General features: G+C 43.2%; 1 protein-coding gene across 3 annotated transcripts in view; it reads left to right on the top strand.

Moving 5' to 3' along the window:
* Positions 1 to 22,613, top strand: part of DHX32 (DEAH-box helicase 32 (putative)) — a 120,679-nt gene that overhangs the window by 97,044 nt on the left and 1,022 nt on the right. For all 3 annotated transcript variants that reach the window (XM_075348443.1, XM_075348441.1, XM_075348440.1), the window contains 3 exons: positions 2,166 to 2,315; positions 12,492 to 12,679; positions 16,603 to 16,784. In XM_075348443.1, the coding sequence (XP_075204558.1) occupies positions 2,166 to 2,315; positions 12,492 to 12,679; positions 16,603 to 16,784 (520 nt within the window). The remainder of the gene's footprint in view (positions 1 to 2,165; positions 2,316 to 12,491; positions 12,680 to 16,602; positions 16,785 to 22,613) is intronic.

Raw genomic sequence — 22,613 nt, 5'->3', positions numbered from 1 at the left:
CACGATGGGGAGTGCGCAGCATGGGGGATGGAGCACGATGGGGGTGCACACCTCCCCCCAAAACACACACACACACACACCGCCACACGCGCACCGCACAACACACCACACACACACTGGGACCCACAAACGCCGCCCTACACAGACACCCACAAACACAGACAACGCCGCACACATACAACACCCAACACACAAACACCGCAGCATACACAAATATGCGCACATACCGCGCAACACACACACATTGCACAAAACATACCTCCCCCAAAACACACACACGCACCCCACACCCACACAAACCGCGCAACACACACATCACCACACACACAAAATGCTGCAGACACACAGTGCTCCACAAACAATGCAACACACAGAACGCAACACACAAACAACACTGCTCTCACCCCCCCCACACCCAGAACATTTACAGCCCTACACAAACACTTGGCAACTACACACAACAACATCTCTCTCTCTCTCTCTCTCTCTCTCTCTCTCTATATATATATATATATATATATATATATATATATATATATATATATATATATATATATATATATATATATATATATATATATATATATAATCTCTAAGATATATATATATATATATAACAAAAATCATACATTAACTACACAATAAATTCTAGAATACCCGATGCGTTACAATCGGGCCACCTTCTTGTATTATATGTGTGTGTGTGTGTGTATGTATATTATATAATATACATACACACACACACACACACACACACACACACATATAATACAAGAAGGTGGCCCGATTGTAACGCATCGGGTATTCTAGAATTTATTGTGTAGTTAATGTATGATTTTTGTTATATATATATATATATATATATATTTTAGAGATATTATATATATATATATATATATATATATATATATATATATATATATATATATATATATATATATATATATATATATATATATATATATATATATATATATATATATATATATATAATAATATAATATAATATTTTGCTACAATTCTCAATTTTATAAATTATACATAATTAAAATCAATTTATAAAAGATCCTTCCGGTCAGTGAAAATAGTGCAGTGGCTCTAATCATTTATATTCTGGAGAACTCATATTTAGGGCCATTTTCATCTATCTAACCGGATGATATCCATATGGATTGCCAAACATATAACTCCCTGTGTGAATGTTCAGGGAGAAATAGCTTTATTACCATACAGTCCAGGAGATACCAGAAGGACCCTCCGCGGTGTACTAACTTTTTACTGACCAGATGGAATTTCCATAAATTGATTCTAATGCTAATTCTTTTTGATAACTTTAGACTTTTTATTTTATTTTTTTCTTGCGCACTCCTTATTTTTTCTTTTTGATATTTTTGGTTAAGAGCAGTGGAATTATTTTGCTAGTATATAGTGATGCATACAAATATAAAGGGGGGGGGGATAAGGCTTTTTTTATATATCTAATGACAGTAAAATTATATATACTATATAAAGTCATAAAAATGTCCCCGAGGCAGCCATATTGGAGACAAACACTTTGTTACTGTATTATCGCTGTAGTAGTGTGTGGGTTGTTTTTGGCATCTGCATAGTAAATTAGTTAGTTGACAGAGAAATCTCAGAATTAGTGTAGTTTCCTAAGTGATTGGATACACCCCCCTCCACAAGAGACCAGCAGGTGGGGGGTCCAACTAATAGAGCCTCACCTGTCCCTATCCTACCTTATCTGGACTTCAAGCAGTAGAGAGAAGAGCTGTCAGTTAACTCATTTGCTCTTACTATTCTGTCCTAATCTGTACAGCAAAGCTTTATAGGGCTAGTTTCCAGTAAATGATGGGGATACATTGTCTCCACAAAAGACCAACAGATGAGGGTCCTACAAATAGAGCTTCATCTGTCACTATCCTGTCTTGACTTCCAGCAGCAAAGAGGAGCTGTTAGTTAACCTTCTTGCTCCTTCTATTCTGTCCTAATCTATACGGCAAAGCCTTAAAGGGCTCAAAAATCAGGAAATGTCAGTCTATAGAGTATAGTGGTCAGTATGAAAGCTGCAATTTAAAAAAAAAAATAATTAATTAATTAAATTGAAAACAAAAAAAATAATTTTTTGATTGTGACTCATTTTTTTTATTATTTTTAATTGCAAGCTCCAAATTGTTTCCTGGATTCAATCACCGAAGCTGATGTCATCAAGCAAAGCAACAGAAGAAAGTTTTTGCACCCTGCAGGAGATCACTTCACGCTTCTAAACCTCTACAGAGAGTATGAACAGATGAAGACCACCAATGCCAGTCAGTGTAAGTGTCGTACATGATCTCTCAAAGGCTGATTTCCAATATCCACATTTCGCGGTCCAAGTATGGATTGGCCACAGGTCTCCTTACCCAAACTCTTTTGAGGCTGTTGAGTTTGGGTCAGGAGACCATTGCCAAGCACAGATGTGTGAAGCCGGCCTTACTATGACCATCACCCCTTGTGCGCAGAATGATGATCAGGGAACTTCCATTCTTCTGATTAATGGTGACACCCCCTAGATTGGCATATCAAAATTTTAAAGAGAAATGTAAAAATAAACAGCTGATTACCAGTCCCAGAACACGCCAATTCGCTTCCTCACCTGACACTTCAGGCCGGAAGGGTGGCCGGACTACGGGACCTCCACAGGGAAAACGAAGAATTGCAAGGTGCCAATTAATCAGATTTATCTGTAAAATGATGGTGAAAGTTGTGACAAATTTACATGATTTGGTGCACATTCTGCTGCAACGGGGAATATATGTGCCCCTTACCCAAGGTGTCACATACATTGTGTGCAGAATTATTAGGCAACTTCTATTTTAGAGGATTTTTTTTTATTAGTGATCAACAACTATGTTCTCAATCAACCCAAAAGACTCATAATTATCAAAGCTTAATATTTTTGGCAGTTGGAGGTTTTTTTTTTGTTAGATTTGGCTAGCTTAGGAGGATATCTGTTTGTGCAGGTAACTATTACTGTGCAGAATTATTAGGCAACTTAATAAAAACCAAATACAGTATATTCCTATCTCACTTGTTTATTTTCACCAGGTAAACCAATATAACTGCACAAAATTTAGAAATAAACATTTCTGACATGCAAAAACAAACCCCCAAAAAAATTAGTAACCAATATAGCCCCCTTTCTTTATGATGACACTCAGCAGCCGACCATCCATAGATTCTGCCAGTTGCTTGATCTGTTTACAATCAACATTGCGTGCAGCAGCCACCACAGCCTCCAGACACTGTTCCGAGAGGTGTTCTGTTTTCCCTCCCTGTAGATCTTACATTTTATGAGGGACCACAGGTTCTCTATGGGGTTCAGATCAGGTGAGCAAGGTAGCCATGTCATTATTTTTTTTTTTTTCCAAAACGTTTTTTATTGATTTTTCAAATTTGTAAAAACATGACAAGTATCATTGCAAAAGAAGAACATTCGTCTGACAAAATGTGACATAGAGGTGGGTGATACCCCAATTTGGAGTTCCATGTTGCTGTTCGATTTAAGATAGTATACAGTAACATTAAACCAAAACATAGGTAATGAAATATAATATAACATATGCAATACAATTCGTTAAATCTCTGTGTCGTCCCTGAATGATTTCAATTTTGCTAGCGTGTCTTGGTATTCCCAACCGTCTCGTCTCCCCCTCCCGCCAGAGCCCCCTCCTAGGTGATTCTCAGTTTACCCAGGCTGTCCTGGATATCGCTCAGGATATACCACTCCGAGTGAACAAAAGGTGCCATCAGGTTAATTATTTCTCCCTGTGTGAATTGGCTTTCAATAAAATGTCTCCATCTCACAAAAAACTTGGCTGTCAACCCATCTTTATCCCTCTCCGCTTCTAGTTTTTCCCACTTCAGAAGGTTGTGTAGTTCGCCCACAACCTCCTTTATGGATGGGCCCTCCCTTTGAATCCAGTGTTTTAAGATGCAACGCTTAGCTATCATGGCTATGTCATGCGTTATTGCGTATTTCCTCTTTTCCTGCGTGCTCGGTCCTCCTCCTACTCCTCCCTCAAAGGAGTGGAAAATCCACACCATTAAGTCTAGTTTGCTGAAAATTCCCCATGTTGACTGGGCAAATAGTCTAACTTGGTTCCAGAACCTAGCGATTGTCTCACATTCCCATAGCCCATGTAGCATATCCGTTTTTTCTTTTTGACACTTAGGACACCACCTATCCCTACCTGGTATGTTGAAACCTATAATGGCCCTATGTAGAATTCTGAATTGAGTGTCTCTCCATCTCTCATTGGTAATGTGTTTCCGCACTTGTACCCATCCTCTCAGTATATCATCCACCACTTCTTCCCTTCCCAATTGTTTCCCCCACGCTTTTAAAGTCCGACTATCCTCCCGAGAGATAAGCACCCCCCTTAGCGATCGATAAATTTTAGAGACATTTATACTTGTTACATCACATTCCAGTAACTCATCAATCGAACTTCTGTTCAGCTCTCTTCCAACCACACCCAGGTCTCCTATTATTCCATGTTTCAATTGTTCATACTGGATGACATGTGAGCTATTAAGGTTGTACTTATCCAGCACTTCCCGACCTGTCATCCACCTCCTGTCCTCCACATTCATAACATCTATCATTCTCCTGACTCCCCTCTCTTTCCATCTAGTAAATAGCTTGTTTTCTCGTCCCAGGGGAAAATTTGGGAATGCCCAGGGGTTCAAGTACTTGGACACTTTCCATGAGAGCCCCAGTTTTTTCCTTACCGACTTCCATGTTAGCATGGTGTCTCGGAATATAATTGAGTTCCTTATGTGCCCTTCAACCCTGGATAGTGGGGAGTGCAGAATGGACGTCAGATCCCACGGTGACGCATATTTAGTTTCCATCGCATGATCTGAGTGCCTACTCGTTCCTCTCACCCAATCAATTACATGCCTCATGATACATACAAGATTATACCCTTGGACATCTGGAAAGTTTAGACCTCCCTCCTCTGCTGACTTCATCAGCGTACGCAGCTTTATTCTGGGTTTCCTTCCCCTCCACAGAAATTCTGTATACGCGGAGTTGAGCTTATTCACATCCTTTAGTTTTAGCAATAGCGGGATTGTCTGGAAGGGATACAGCAGCCTAGGAAAGCTCATCATTTTTATCAGGTGACATCTTGCCAGTAATGGAAGTGGCAGACCTTTCCATCCCTTTAATTGAACTATAATTTTCCTGATTAGCGGTCCATAATTCAAGTTATAGATTGTTTCCACCGATCTTCCTATATGCACTCCCAGGTATTTAATTGAAGATTGTGCTATAGGAATTCCACATAGACAGCCATCCCTTATTTGTCCCCCCATTGTCCCATGATGCCCCTTTAGGAACATGATCTCGCATTTTTTTTTGTTCAGTTTGAAACCGGAGAATGAGCCAAATTTTTCAATCAAGGCAAGAGTCTGTGGCAAATCCGCACCGGGGTCCCCCATATAAAGTATGATGTCATCAGCAAAAAGCGCTGTCTTTACTTCTGAACCCCTTATCTTGATTCCTTTAAAGCTATTTTGTCCCTGTAGTATTCTTGACAACGGCTCGATTGCCAGGTTGAATAAAAGAGGAGATAATGGGCAGCCCTGTCTTGTTCCCTTCATCAAAGGGAACACGTCTGATAGAAAGCCCGGAGTGTGAACCCTAGCTCCCGAGTTGGCATAAAGGTTTCTAATGTAAAGTCTCATCTTGCCTACAATCCCTATGGCCTCCATTACCCTGTCTAACCACCCCCAATTTACATTATCAAACGCTTTTTCTGCGTCAAGTGTAACTAGGGCAGGTCTAGCCCCTCCCTCAGTGAGACCCAGTCTAACCGCGTCTACCACTAGAATTGTCTTTCGGATATTGGTAACGGCATTTCTCCCCTTAATAAACCCCACCTGGTGATTCGTAATGATCCTAGGTAAGATCTCGGCCAGTCTATTAGCCATGATCTTGGACATAATTTTTAAATCCTGATTTATGAGCGATATAGGTCTATAACTAGAGGGATCATCCAGGTCCTTGGTTCCCTTGGGGAGTAATTTAATATATGCTATGTTGGAATTTTTGGGTATTTCCGCCCCTCCCAGGAAAGCATTAAAGACTGAGGTTAGATCCGGCGAGATCAGATCCTTCAGAGCCTTATAGAATTCACTATTGAAACCGTCAGGTCCCGGTGCCTTGTTGGTGTTAAGCTCCCCAATTGTTCTCGTCACCTCCTCTACTGTGATATCTGCGTTTAAGGCACTCAAATCTTCTTCCGTCAAGCTAGGCATTTGGGCTTGTCTTAGCCACTCTGCCTCATCAGTCATGTCGTTATTCCCTGACCCATATAGTTTTCTATAGTAATCTCCCAACAGTTTATTAATGTCCTTAGGATCCGTAGTCACCTCTCCCCCCTTTGTTTTCAGTTTAGAGATCACTGTCATCTTTCTGCTGCCCCTTGCCAGATTGGCCAACATCCTTCCCGCCTTGTTGCCAAACCTATGTAAGTCAACCTCCTTGTGCGACCAGAATAGTTGTTCCTTTTTTTTGGCCCATTCGTCAAATCCCTCTTTTGCCTCCAACCATCTGCCTTTTGTCATGGGAGATCTATTTGTCACATAATTTGTATATGCTACCCGTACTGCTTCACTATGGAAATTATAATTCTCATTGGTTTTCCGTTTGATCATGGCTGCGTACCCCACCAGACGGCCCCTTAGGACCGCTTTTGCCGTTTCCCAAAATATCACTGGGGACTCTCTATGTTCCTTATTGTCCTCTGCGAATTCTCCCCACCACTCCTGTAGCACCTTGTGGAAATTATCTTGCCTGAGAAGGAACGATGGGAATCTCCATATGATATCTGTACCTCTCCTGAATTTCTCTCTAATGCCCAATCTCACCGGACTATGATCAGAGATCACCATATTCTCTATCACACAATCTTGCGTTCCACTCAGTAAATCCTGCGAGATCCAGAACTGATCAATACGTGACCAGCTATCATGAGGGTGAGAGAAGTGTGTATACTCTCTGTCATGTGGGTGAGTTAGTCTCCAGATGTCTTTCAGTCCTACGTCTTCTAATGTTACATCCCTATTGTCTAAACTCCTGCCCACATTAGCTGTCCCCTCCTCGCCCCTCCTCCTATCTTCAGCTGAGTCTGGGACAGTGTTAAAATCGCCTCCCACTATAATGTTAGCCTCCCCATCTGCTAATATGGTGGCCTTTATGTCATCATGGAATGTGATTTGTTGTGAATTTGGGCCATAGACATTATAAATACTGAGTTTACCCGCTGGACTAACGATTGTTAAGTGCTGCCACCTTCCATGGTCGTCTGCCTCATGTGCCACTACCTCATGACTGAATTGTTTATTTATTAGAATCATAGTGCCCGCTTTTCTACCTTGTGCCGCTGCCCCGTAAACGGTGCCCACCCAATGTTTCTTCATGCGGAAAAAGTCCTCCCCCCCCAAGTGGGTTTCCTGTAATAAGGCAATGTCTGTCTTTAGTCTTTTCAGATGTCTCAATATCATTGCTCGTTTGTTAGGTGATCTCAGCCCTTTAACATTCCACGTAGTTATCTGTATCATGTTTACCTGTGTATTCTGCTTTTACTACTCCCTCCCCTATGGGCCCCTGCATCAAGGAAGACGAGATGTTCGACACTAGAATCACAGTTGGTACCACAAAATCGACACTCCCTTTCCCCACCTTGCAAATATAACAAATACAACAAAAAGCATGTAACTGTAAAACATATTTTCCCTTCCGAGAAATCCACGGCGTTTCCCGCCACGTTGGTGAGCTCCCCTATTCCTAGCCAAAATATGTAGCTCCCTAATCACCCCCCAAAAAATATATGTTCTATCCCCGGACTAACTTGAATAAGCCTTTGAAAATTATGCAAAAATTAGCACAGTATGTCAAAACCTCAGCAAGATTCTCCAGTCCTACTTATCTCTGACTCCAGGTAGCCATCAGTCCGCCCAGAACAGGCCCACTTCATTTGAATTTGGATGATGTTCCTGGACAAAGGAGAAAAAGAAAAAAAGAAAAAAAAAGACCAAGGGGAGAGAAGATGGAGAAAGAAAGGAGAAGAACAAAAAAAAAAAAAAAAAGAGGGGGGGAAGAGGACCCAGACTTTGGGATGTTTTCCTCTCTTTTCTCCCTTCCCCCTTTTCCTCTCACCTCCCCAACCCTCTCTCCGTAATGCATCCTCCTCAACAGGCAAAAAAAGGAAAAACAATGAGCGAGTTCCAGTTCAGGTATCATGGTTTCTCTCCAAGGGTTGGTTCCTGTGTTCCAGGCGAGAATTATGCTGTCGACCCGGGCTTGGCCTCCTTTCCTCCCTGGTCTCGACTTGCTTTTGTCCCCCAAGACGTCCCACATCTCTTCCTGAGCTTGTGGGGGATCCTCTTCTATTATTCCCTTCTCCACTAGCTCCTTTTTCTTGCCTTTCTGACCTAGTCTTGTTGAGCTCTGCCATGAGAATGTTTTCTGCTTCTTTGTAGTCCTTGTAGTATACAAACGAGCCATTGGGGTTTCTAACTTTCAGTGTAGCAGGGTATAATAGCTGGCACTTTACTTTTTTGTTGTACAGAAATGAGCAAATTTTGGTAAATTCTTTTCTCCTTCTGGATACTTCCGCTGAATAATCCCCAAAAATTAGCAGTCTGTTGCCTTGATATTGTAGTGGACGCTTTCGTTCTCTAAAGGCCCTCAATATTTCCTCCTTATGCTTATAATCAAGGTACTTGACAATCACCTGCCTGGCTCTTATCGGGGTATTCTTGTTTGAGTTTTGGCCCTCTCCCTTATTCGCCTCCTGGTGTCTCAGTGGACCCACTCTGTGGGCTCTTTCAACTCTGAATTTCGCCTTTATGCCCAGGGCCTGCGGTAGCTCCAACTCGCATATATTATCCAACCGTCCAATCGACACAGACTCTGGCAACCCGACTATACGTAAGTTGTTTCGTCTCGATCTGTTTTCCAAATCGTCCGCTTTATCCTTCAAGTATTCATTAGATTTTGCTAGAGCTGCTATTTGTGCTTGCATAGCCAGTATTGTCTCCTCGGAGTCAGATATTCTCTGCTCTGATTCTGCCAGTCTAGAGGCATGGGCATTTATCTGTTTTTGCATATTAGCTAATGATGTTTGTATGGCTGCCTCAATAGCCACTTTAACCTCTTTTGACAAGTGTGATGTCACTTCTTCAGCCAGTTTTTTATAGTCCACATTAAGCTTTTGTGTGTACTTGTCTTGGCCTGCAGGTGGTGCTGTTTTCTTAGTTCTCTTTGTCTGGACTGGGCCACCACCTCCATCCCCCAATAGCTTGCAGGCTTGTGATGTTGGTGTAGTAAGCTGCTTTTTGTTTCCTTTGGAAGGGGTACTATGAATTCTTGCATTTGACTTCCTGTGAGTCTGAGTGGGATTAATCTCCCTGTGCTGTTTGTCAGTTTCATCCTCCAACACTGCTGTGTCTCTGAGCTGCCCTGCTTTGTCTGCATCCTCTCTCCCCTCTGCCTCCATATCTCCTTCATCCTCCCATTGCGATCCACCATCATCAGTCCCCTGCATCCACCTCTCTCCTGCTGTGTCCTCCTGTGACTCCTCGCTCATATCTTCCTTATCTCCTGTCTCCTCGCTCATATCTCCCTTATCTCTCCCCTTCCAGCTCTGTGTTTGCTTTTCTGTGTCTCTCACCATGCGTTCAGGCTCCTCCCCCATCAGGCTCGGTGCCATTATCTTATCTTCTCCTCTGTCCATATCAAAGCTTCTCCAGGCTGACTCACCGCTCCCAGAGCTTCTCAGGAGGTACCGTTCCATAGCTGTCTGCTTTAGGTAACCTCCTGTGCTGCTCTCTGTTTGGTGGCTCGTCCGGGGGGGTCTGTTTTTAGTCGGTTTCTGTGAGGGGTGGCAGGAGCTTCTCCCCTAAGCTGCCACCTCAGCCAGGACAGGAACAGGAAGCGCGTCATTATTTTTTTATGTTTTAGACCTTTACTGGCCACAAAATCAGCATATAGGATACACCTTTATTCCTAAACTTGTAGGAGCAACAGTGTTTACTCCAGAACACACAAGTCAGGTACTGAAAGCCATCACTACTAAAGGTGAAAAACACCCTGGTCACGTAGGTTAACCCAAATAGGCACGCGCCCAGAGGGGTCACGTATAGTGATGGCCACTAGAATAACAAACACATGAAAAGAACTAAACAAACATAAAGGAAATTGATGTTGCTGTAGGCAAAGGACAGTGGTCCAATTGACAGAAAAAACACAACATACAAAATAATACCTAAAAAAACAAACAAGGTGCAATGCACTCCATTGACTGACAATGGTCAGTCATACAGATACATGAAATGCAATAAATTTTTAGGCATTAAAAAAGGAATGGTCTCACCCAATCCCTTTTGATGGAGGGACACGCAGTCTCTTGGTCCTGAGTAGTGGATACGTCCGCCATATACTGGCCCTACCACCTACCAGATATAAAATAACAAAAGACTGCTGCCCCAGACTTCCGTCCTGACAAGGACGGACCACAACTAGGTCTCAGGCTGGACCCCTATGCTGACCCTGATGACATCCCGGCGTCCCGACGCGTTTCGTCACTAAGACTCCTCAGGGGACATGATAGTCGTCAGTCAGGTCCTTGCTGCCAGCCCTCACCAAACCATAGTGACACTATGGTTTGGTGAGGGCTGGCAGCAAGGACCTGACTGACGACTATCATGTCCCCTGAGGAGTCTTAGTGACGAAACGCGTCGGGACGCCGGGATGTCATCAGGGTCAGCATAGGGGTCCAGCCTGAGACCTAGTTGTGGTCCGTCCTTGTCAGGACGGAAGTCTGGGGCAGCAGTCTTTTGTTATTTTATATCTGGTAGGTGGTAGGGCCAGTATATGGCGGACGTATCCACTACTCAGGACCAAGAGACTGCGTGTCCCTCCATCAAAAGGGATTGGGTGAGACCATTCCTTTTTTAATGCCTAAAAATTTATTGCATTTCATGTATCTGTATGACTGACCATTGTCAGTCAATGGAGTGCATTGCACCTTGTTTGTTTTTTTAGGTATTATTTTGTATGTTGTGTTTTTTCTGTCAATTGGACCACTGTCCTTTGCCTACAGCAACATCAATTTCCTTTATGTTTGTTTAGTTCTTTTCATGTGTTTGTTATTCTAGTGGCCATCACTATACGTGACCCCTCTGGGCGCGTGCCTATTTGGGTTAACCTACGTGACCAGGGTGTTTTTCACCTTTAGTAGTGATGGCTTTCAGTACCTGACTTGTGTGTTCTGGAGTAAACACTGTTGCTCCTACAAGTTTAGGAATAAAGGTGTATCCTATATGCTGATTTTGTACCTTATCTATACTTGGATTGCTATTTTACTAGACCTTTACTGGCCAGCCACGCTGTGGAGTAGTTGGATGTATGTGATGGAGCATTGTCCTGCATGAAAATCATGTTTTTCTTCAAGGATACCGACTTCTTCCTGTATCACTGCTTGAAGAAGTTGTCTTCCAGAAACTGGCAGTAGGTCTGGGAGTTGAGCTTCACTCCATCTTCAACCTGAAAAGGTCCCACAAGTTCATCTTTGATGACACCAGCCCATACCAGTACCCACCTCCACCTTGCTGTCGTCTGAGTCGGAGTGGAGCTCTCTGCCCTTTACTGATCCAGCTTCTGGCCCATCCATCTGCCCATCAAGAGTCACTCTCATTTCATCAGTCTATAAAACCTCTGAAAAATCAGTCTTAAGATATTTCTTGGCCCAGTCTTGACGTTTTATCTTATGTTTCTTGTTCAGAGGTGGTGGTTTTCAGCCTTCCTTACCTTGGCCATGTCCCAGAGTATGGCACACCTTGTGCTTTTTGATACTCCAGTAACGTTGCAGCTCTGAAATATGGCCAAACTGGTGGCAAATGGCATCTTGGCAGCTTCACGCTTGATTTTCCTCAATTCATGGGCAGTTATTTTGCGTCTTTTTTGCCCAACACGCTTCTTGCGAGCCTGTTGGCTATTTCCCATGAAACGCTTGATTGTTCGGTGATCACGCTTCAAACGTTTGGCAATTTCAAGACTGCTGCATCCCTCTGCAAGACATCTCACAATTTTGGACATTTCAGAGCCCGTCAAATCTCTCTTCTGACCCATTTTGCCAAAGGAAAGGAAGTTGCCAAATAATTAAGTACACCTTTTATAGGGTGTTGATGTCATTACACCGCACCCCTCCTCATTACAGAGAGGCACATCCCCGGATTTACTTAATTGGTAGTTGGCTTTCAGCCTATACAGCTTGGAGTAGGACAACATGTATAAAAAGTATCATGTGATCAAAATACTCATTTGCCCAATAATTCTGCACACAGTGTATTTGGAAATATTAGAAAATTACAAAGGATTTTTGCTTCAATAAAACCCAGAAGTGTAAATTATTAATTTTGCCTTTTGCATTGAGCAGATGACATTGAGAGGTGGTGCCAGGATAATCTGCTGAATTACACCGCGCTGGAGATGGCATGTGTCATACGATCAGAGCTGCTGGATATCATGAAGAGAATAGAGCTTCCGGTGTCTGAACCAGCTTTTGGATCCGATGAAAATGTCTTGAACATAAAGAAATCTCTGCTGTCTGGATACTTCATGCAAGTAAGCAAAGAATATCTGTTAAGTGTTGAGTTATTATATTACTTTGCCTAACCCTCTAATTTATTGCAGGTGCTTAAACCTCAATACGGTAAATTTACAAAAAGCTTATTCAATCCAGCAAGTGCAGGTCCATGTTTGATAGACCGGAATCCTGGGGGAAGAAGACAGAAGCGGTAATAAACCGCTTCAGTCTTTTCTCTTGCCATGTACAAAGCGGCCCGACAGGGGTGGGAATAGCTAGCAAGACCTGACCCATATATTCACTTCCTGTTGCACCTGTCAATCAAATAACAGTTCACTGCTGGAACTTTACTTACACGTATTTCTGAAATAACACATCCAACCTCTGAACAAAAGCTATGCTTACATTCAGCATCCTAGTGCCAGTTTAGCACTGGCTTTACTTTATATAAGAAAATCCTGATGATTAGTTCCCTTTAAGGCCCGGTGATAAAGGTATTAAGCTGGGAAAATAACTGATTGAATAAGTGGCACGGGCACTTTTTCACATTTCTATGTTGTTGGATGGGATTTGGTGAAGGATTCACCAGTAGATCGATGCACCAAGAGCTAGTTTTATATAGTACATGTCCTAATATTTTGAGTCCCATTTTGGCCCTCATAAACATACCCTACTATATCACCTAACCACAGTTTAGGTGATAAATGAGAAAAAAAAAAAATGCTGCAGTCACTACTAGGGGGCGCTTGCTGTGAGCAACATTTTAAAGGTTGTTAAGATCCTTAGACCACCCCAAAAATCCAATCTTCAGAAGCGCACTGTGCCCCAGCCTCCCGGGAGGCACTGTGCTCATGATGATTGATATTTTTCCCCAAATTGTGTGCTCTCTGATAGCTATTATCTCTGCAGTACCGGAGGAGCACAGAGGCACGATCTGGCCCGCTTCCAAGCTGTATACAAAAGAGCTTGCAAGTGCACAGTCCTTGCCTTGAGAAACTGGCAGCAATCTGTAAACTATGGAATTAAATAGATCTCTCCATTTTTGAGAATGGAGAAGGATTTTCAAAAAGAGAGAAATTGCAAAGTTGCTTGTTTCTACAATTCTACCCACTGAGATGATCACTTTTATTTACAGTAAACGAGAAGGAAATCCCTTAAAGGGAACCTGTCACCAGATCTTTCCCTATTAAACTATAAGAATCCCCTTCTGCAGCTCATGGGCTGCGTTCTATGAAGGTGCACCTTGGCCCTGACTCCCCTTCCAGACCCTAAAAATAATAAATATATATATATATATATATATATATATATATATATATATATATAATATATATATATAATATAATTACTAGAAGGTGGCGATTCTAACACATCGGGTATTCTAGAATTTATTGTGTAGGTAATGTATGGTTTGTGTTAAACAATATTATATATTATATAGAGGTTGTTGTGTGTAGCTGCCAAGTGTTTGTGTAGGGCGCTGTAAATGTTCTGGGTGTGGGGGTGTGAGAGCGGTGTTGTTTGTGTGTTGCATTGCTTGTGGAGTGGTGTGTGTGTGTGTGTGTGTGTGTGTGTGTTGCGCGGTTTGTGTGGGTGTTTTGGGGGGAGGTATGTATTGTGCAGTGTGTGTGTGTGTGTGTGTGTGTGTGTTGGAGTAGTCCTGGGGAGAGAGGAATATAATAGGAGGAGTAGTCCTGGGGGGAGAGCAGGATAATAGGGGGAGAGCAGGATAATAGGAGGAGTAGTCCTGGGGAGAGAGGAGTATAATAGGAGGAGTAGTCGTGGGGGGAGGTGTGTATTAGGTGGAGTAGTCCTGGGGGGAGGTGTATAGGTGCCAAAAGTGTGGGGGGGCGTGGCCGAGCGGGCAGTGTGTGTGTGTGGGGGGCGTGGCAGAGTGTGGGGGGTGGGGCCGAGCGGGCAGTGTGTGTGGGTGGGCATGGCCGAGCGAACAACTATGCAAAGCGGTTTCCATAGTTACCCGATGTGTATCATGGTTACCAGCGTATGCCGGCTCCGGGACACTTGTGTCGGGAGCCGGGGTAAGCAAGTATGGTACACATCAGGTAACTATTCAAATCGACACTGCTGGTTCACTTTTTGTTTGTTGGTCTCCTGCTGTGCAGCACGCATCGGCGTGTTTGACAGCGGGAGACCAACGATCTGAATGGGCAGGGAGCCGGCATACGCTGGTAACCATGGTACACAATCGGGTAATTAAGCAAAGTGGTTTCCATGGTTACCCGATGTGTACCATGGTTATCAGCGTACGCCGGCAACCCCAGCAACGCGAGGGTATATCTCGGCTGGGTTGCAGTTGCTGGCTCCCTGGGGTGCAGCACTCACCTGGGAGACGGGGCTCCGTGTGGGTTCGGGGAATGCGTGCAGGGGGCGGGGCCAGGCCAAGCGTCCAATCAGTGCGGGGGAGGGGCCTGGTCGAGCAGCCAATCCGTGCGGGGTGTGGGGCCAGGACGAGCCCAGCGGCCAATGCGACGGTTGTCACTGTAATGACGTCATTTTGGCGACAGAATAAGGCAAATATATATATAGATATAATTATATTTGCCTTATTCTGTCTGTCACATTTTCAAATCTCGCGCCTGTGCAGTTAGGTCGGCTCGCCCAGGCGCAGTTCGCTCTGCCATATCGCGGGCAGAGCAGAACACACAGCTGCCCTAGCTCGCGCCGGTGAGCTAAATGCGCAGGCGCAAGATTATGGGCGGGTACGAGCATGGCGCTGGAGAGTTCGGCGCTGTGCATGACCTCACCAGCGTCATGCTCGTACCCGACTATAATCTCGCGCATTTAACTCACCGGTGCAAGCGAGGGCAGCTGTTTTCTGCTCTGCCTGCGATGTGGCAGAGTGAACTGCGCCTGTGCGAGCCGACCTAACTGCACAGGTGCGAGATTTGAAAATGCGACGAGGAGGATGACTGAGGGCGTCATCCCGCCAATCAAGACAGGAGAGAACGGTGATCAGCGGCAGGAGGGGGGATAAAGGAGCAGAAAATGAGCCCGCCCATCTGGCCAACACCGGTAATTAGCATACCTAAGGGCCAAGTTTTATAAAAGTTATTTTTAGGGTCTGGAAGGGGAGTCAGGGCCAAGGTGCACCTTCATACAATGCAGCCCAGGAGCTGCAGAAGGTGATTCTTTTAGTTTTTAATAGGGACAAATCTGGTGACAGGTTCCCTTTTAAAGGGAACCTGTCAGGTGCAATATGCACCCAGAACCACGAGCAGTTCTGGGTGTATATTACTAATCCTTGCCTAACTGTCCCTGTATCTGGTAGCATAGTTTTTCTCAAGATCTCTTTATGTCTAAAGATCTTTTATGGTATGCTAATGAGCTTGGGGACTAGTCCCAAGGGAGTTGCTTCCCTTGCTAGTCAGCCCCATTTGCATGTAAGCACCCTCCTGTGGGTGTGGTATTATGCTAATGAATGTGCAGTGTCACAGTATGATCTCGCTCACCTCTCCGCCACCATCGCATCCGACGGGGGATTTCAGTGCACATGATCATGATGAGTTTTGATCTTGTGCACTATGAAGCCTGGTGTACGCGTCCTGGCTTCAAACTGAAGTAGTGCGCACGACCGAAACTCCGGGATCATGCGCACTGAGCCAAAATCCAGTGTCTGGCGTCGATGGCAGCGGAGTGGTGAGTGACATAATCTTCTGATGCTGCATATTCATTAGCATGTTAGTACGCCCACAGGGGCATGTTAAGATGCTGATGGGGCCGACTAGCCAAGAAAGCAATGCCCTTTGGACTAATCCCCAAGCTCATTAGCATACGATAAAAGATCTTTAGAAATACTAGATACAGGGACGGTTAGACAGGGTTTAGCACTATGCACCCAGAACTGCTCGTGGTTCTCGGTGCATATTGCACTTGACAGGTTCACTTTTAAAGTAAAATATAAAGTGCATCACATAAACCTCTGTTTTTATTTTCTTCCTAGATTGCGCGGGATGTCGATGGCTTAGGGAACTATATCATGCTGACGCACAAACAAGTAGGACAGCTACATCCAGATTCTGGCTACTGCATCAGCCACAGCGTTCCCGAGTGGGTCCTGTTCCATGAATTCAGCGTGGCAGATAGAAGCTGTATCAGGATCGCCTCCGAAATCTCCCCAGATCTGTACGGTTCTCTACATTCAATAATAAACTCCAGTGCATGCCGTTTTGGGGGTATATTGGTTCATTGGTCGCCGTGTTGACTCTTGGTGTGTCCAGCACATCACCACCTAGGTCCGCAATGGTTTTTTATTTATATATGTTAAGAACCCATCAAATCCATAGGCAAAGAAATCAAACCACGGATGTCCATAAATGTAGTGACAGGGAAAAAGTATTGAACACGCTTACTGAAATTTAATACTAGATGCCTCTTGTATGGAGACACTGGTGGCCTGCATTGCTCAGGTGGGATTTTGGTCCATTCTTCCACACAAATACTCTTCATTTCCTGCAGGTCCCGACTCCTTCTATAAACTCTGAGCTTTAGTTCCTTCCATAAAATTTCTATTCGATTCAACTCCGGTGATCGGCTCGGCTATTCTAGCAGATTTATTTTCTTTCCTTTAGGCCCCTTTCACACGTCAGTGATTCTGGTACGTTCGTGCTTTTTTTTTTTATACGTACCAGAATCACTGACATACGCGGACCCATTATAATCAATGGGTCTGCTTACACATTAGTGATTTTTCACTGAACATGTCTCCGTGCAGCGTACCCGCGTGTCCGTGATTGCCGCACGGAGACAAGTCAGTTTTTTTCTGGCATCACTGATGACCCACGGACCACACTATGGTGTGATCCGTGTCTGATCAGTGAAACACTTACCAGAAAATCACGGATATATTAAATATTAAATATTTTCAACTTGCCTTGCCTGCGATTCGCTCTGCAGCCTCTGCTCTCGGCAGCTCCTGCCTGGCTCATGAATATTCATGAGAGCAGGAACAGCAGACCTGGAAGTAGCTGCTGAGAGCAGTGGGCAGATGCTGCAGAGATGGAGACTTCAGCACCATGGACAGCAGGAACGAAGGCAGGTGAGTAATAGGATCGCACATGGACAACCCACGTGTGCCGTGAATCACGGAACACTGAGGGACATGTGCGTGTTTTACACGTCAGTGAAGAACGTCAGTGTTTTTCACTGACGTGTGAAACGGGCCTTAAAGCAATTGAGAGTTTCCTTTGCTGTGTGTTTGGGATCATTGTCTTGCTGAAATGTCCACCCTCGTTTTCATCTTCATCATCCTGGTAGATGGCAGCAGATTTTTATCAAGAATGTCTCAGTACATTTGTCCATTCATAATTCCTTCAATCACGAAGTGTGCTACTGCCATATGCTGAAAAACAGCCACACACTATGATGTTTCCCCGTTCAAACTTCACTGCTGTTGGTGTTTTTGGGGTGATTTGCCTTTTGGCCTCCAGACATGGTGTGTATTATGGCCTCCAAAGAGTTCAATTTTGGTCTCATTTGACCAGACTATATTCCCTCAGTATTTTACAGGCTTGTCTAAATATTGTTGAGCAAACTTTAACCGCTCTTGAACATGCTTCTTTTTTCAGCAATGCAGTCTTACATGGTGAGCATGCATACAGGTCATGGAGGGGGGAGTGCATACAGGCCATGGGGAGGGAGTGCATAACTTATTGTTTTATATGAAACAATTGCACCTGCTGATTCCAGGTCTCTCTGTAGCTCTCCACAGGTGTCCTTGGCTCTCGGACAACTGTTCTGATAATTCTTTTCACTCTCGTGTAGTTGTGGCCGGTTTATGGTGAAATGATGTACTTTCCACGTCCAGATTATGGCCCCAATAGTGCTCACTGGAACCTTCAGTAGTTTAGAAATTCATCTGTAACTAATACCATCAGTATGTTTTTCAACAATAAGTTGTTGAGACAGCTCACTGCTTTTACCCATCATGAGATGTTTCTTGTGTAGTTCATTGGTAATGAGACACCTTTTTTATACACCATCAGCTATTTGTCACTAAGTGGCAGGATTGTTTTCTAATTACTGATAGATTTCAGTTTGTGTCATGATTTTCCATGGCATTTTGTACCTCTTCATTTGTTCAATACTTTTTTCCTGTGTTATTTCTCATTATTACACATCATTAAATATTTGGGTATCCAGATTTCTTTGCCTGTGTGGATTGGATGGGTTGTTACTGAAATCTGGTGAGAAATTCATGTCAATAGCACCTTCATACACCAATAGTAGATGTATATGTATATACATGAAAATATAAACTTCCCACCAGACCTAGGACAGAACGTAACCCAATAGTACCAGTAGGTAGGAAAAAATGGCCACTATTAGGGGATACTTAGCGAATCATTGTCCAAAATAGTAGTCTACCAGGCCAAGAAAAATCCCCTCCATTTATACATCTTAACGCGTTTCCCCCCTTCTTTAGGGTTCATCAGGGGAAGAGGCCACCTGTCTAAGCCTTCCTCCTTATATATAGCATGCCCTGTATAAATGTGCACATAATTCACGTGGGGCACGTCGCGGGGTCTAGTCTCTCCTACCTACTGCTCCTGTTGGGTTAGGTTCTGCCTTAGGGTGGTATTACATCTGTTGTCAGGCAGGGGAAACTGCATGTCCTGACCCACTCACTGGATCACCTATGCTCTGATCTAAATCGGTCCTCACTGCTGATTTCTTCCCCATAAACTACCCTGGCGTAGACTATACACCACTTTGTTGTCCGCCTGGGATTTTATATAATATATATATATATATATATATATATATATATATATATATATATATATATATATATATATATATATATATATATATATATATATATATATATATATATATATATATATATTGCCTTATGAAGGTATTCGGCCCCTTTGAATTTTTTAACCTTGTCCCACATTTCAGGCTTCAAACATAAAGATAAAAAATGTTAATGTTCTGGTGAAGAATCAACAACAAGTGGACACAATTGTGAAGTTGAACGAAATTTATTGCTTATTTTAAACTTTTTTAAAAAATAAATATCTGAAAATTGGGTTGTGCAATATTATTCATCCCCTTTAAGTTAATACTTTGTAGCGTCACCGTTTGCTGCGATTAGAGCTGCAGTCTCTTGGGGTATGTGTCTATCAGTTTTGTTCATCGAGAGGCTGAAATTCTCGCCCATTCTTCCTTTGCAAACAGTTTGAGCTGAGTGAGGTTGGATGGAGAGCGTTTATGAACAGCAGTTTTCACAGAGTCTCAATTCAATTCAGGTCTGAACTGTGACTTGGCCATTCTAACACCTGGATACGTTTATTTGTGAACCATTCCATTGTAGATTTTGCTTTGTTTGGGATCATTGTCTTGTCCCAGTCTCAGGTCTTTTGCAGACTCCAACAGGTTTTCCTCAAGAATGGTCCTGTATTTGGCTCCATCCATCTTCCCATCAATTTTAACCATCTTCCCTGTCCCTGCTGAAGAAAAGCAGGCCCAAACCATGATGCTGCCACCATGTTTGACAGTGGGGATGGTGTGTTCAGGGTGATGAGCTGTGTTGCTTTTACGCCAAGCATATAGTTTTGCATTGTGCCCAAAAAGTTTGATTTTGGTTTCATCTGAGCAGAGCACCTTCTTCCACATGTTTGGTGTCTCCCAGATTGCTTGTGGCAAACTTTAAACAACACTTTTTATGCATATCTTTGAGAAATGGCTTTCTCCTTGTCACTCTTCCATAAAGGCCAGATTTGTGCAGTGTATGACTGATTGTTGCCCTATGGACAGACTCTCCCACCTCAGCTGTAGATCTCTGCAGTTCATCCAGAGTGATCATGGGCCTCTTGGCTGCATCTCTGATCAGTCTTCTCCTTGTTTGGATGGACGGCCGGGTCTTGGTAGATTTGCAGTGGTGTAATTCTCCTTCCATTTCAATATGATCGCTTGCACAGTGCTTCTTGGGATGTTTCAAGTTTTGGAAATCTTTTTATAACCAAATCCGGCTTTAAACTTCTCCACAACAGTATCACGGACCTGCCTGTTGTGTTCCTTGGTCTTCATGATGCTATCTGCGCTTTAAAGGGAACCTGTCATCAGAAATTTTGCTTTAAACCTAAATGTTTCCCCCTCTGCAGCTCCTGGGCTGCATTCTAGCAAGGTTCCTGTTGGTTTTTAGCTCCCTTTTAGACCAAATGTAATACTTTATAAAGGTGTACCTTTTGGGATGCTAATTTTCTAAATCGTCCATGGGGGCGGGCTCTCTGGTGTCCGTTATGTCCATTCTGCCGATTTACGCCGTCCCCCAACGCAGCATTTCATACTTCCAGGATGCCGCCCAGTGAGCCCGTGGTCCGGCGCATGCGCAGTGCCACTGTAGCGGGACTGTGCACTGCGTGCACAGTGTGACCGCTGGTGACGTTTGCGCAGGCACGAGAATGGGCGGCGCTGTGTTGTCATCGCAAGTGCCTGCGCTTTCCCCTCTGCCTCCAGCGTTCTGCGCAAGCGCTGGCCAGATGACCGCACGTCCCCTCTTTCCCTGTAACAGGAAATAGATGGGAGGATCGGAGCAGGACACCACCGGTTACGGCCAGCGCTTGCGCAGAACGCTGGAGGCAGAGAGGAAAGCGCGTGCACTAGATTATGGGTGGGCACTTGCAATGATAATCACAGCGCCGCCCATAATCTCGTTGGGGGACGTCGTAAATCGGCTGGATGGACATAACGGACACCAGAGAGCCCGCCCCCATGGACGATTTAGAAAATTAGCATCCCAAAAGGTACACCTTTTATAAAGTATTATATTTGGTCTAAAAGGGAGCTAAAAACCAACAGGAACCTTGCTAGAATGCAGCCCAGGAGCTGCAGAGGGGGAAACATTTAGGTTTAAAGCAAAATTTCTGATGACAGGTTAACTTTAAACAGAAAACTGTATAAATGCACCTGATCTGTGATAGTCTCAGACTTGATTACACACAGGGGCTTATATTTATTATCATCATCAGTCATTTAGGACAACATTGGATCATTCAGAGATCCTCAATGAACTTCTGGAGTGACTTTTCTGCACTGAAAGTAAAGGGGACAAATAATATTGCACCCCCCAATTTTCAGTTATTAATTTTTTAAAAAAGTTTTTAAAATAAGCAATACATTTCGTTCAAGTTCACAATTGTGTCCCACTTGTTATTGACTCTTCACCAGAACATTAAACATTTTTATTTTTATGTTTGAAGCCTGAAATGTGGGAAAAGGTTGAAAAATTCAAGGGGGCCAAATACTTTCGCAAGGCACTGTATGTTTATCTAAAAGGTTTACTGTTCTGAGATGTTTTTGGTGTACAATAGCACCTTTAGAAATATTTACTTGATGTGTTCAATACTTAATTCACCTGGTCTATGTGTGTGTGTGTGTGTGTATATATATATATATATATATATATATATATATATATATATATATATATATATATATATATATATATATATATATATATATACACACACACATATATGTGTGTGTAATTATATATATTACAGTTTTATATTTATATTGCACACATACCCGTGTGTGTGTGTGTGTATTTTTTCATACCGGATTTTCAAGGATTTAGAACATTTAATTTACCTTTTGGTCTCTGAAGTATGATTTTTTTTCTTTTTGCACATACATTGCTGGTCGCGTGCTTCCTATATCCCCTCACCACCGTGCATTTATATATTTAAAAAAAGTAATAACATTTCATTTCCTCTGTTGTTTATACTGGGATTTACAGGCAGAGAGAAACTGGAATGAAACGCTCTTCGCTTTTTGCGATCTCAATAAAATACAGATTATCCTGCCTGCTACTGCAGCAAGTGACATCTCTCTCCAGCACGGGGGGGCACGCGGAAACCTCTGGATTTTTTTTTTTATTTTTTTTTTTTATGTTCTCCGGCCGCCCCCACACTTTTTTTTTTTTCTCCTTCTTTCTAGTTTCATTCT

This window comes from Anomaloglossus baeobatrachus, chromosome 5 (genome assembly GCF_048569485.1).
Source record: "Anomaloglossus baeobatrachus isolate aAnoBae1 chromosome 5, aAnoBae1.hap1, whole genome shotgun sequence".
In the NCBI taxonomy this organism is placed as follows: domain Eukaryota; kingdom Metazoa; phylum Chordata; class Amphibia; order Anura; family Aromobatidae; genus Anomaloglossus; species Anomaloglossus baeobatrachus.
The sequence above is the reverse complement of the archived record's forward strand: the minus strand, read 5'-3'. Positions and strand labels throughout refer to the sequence as shown.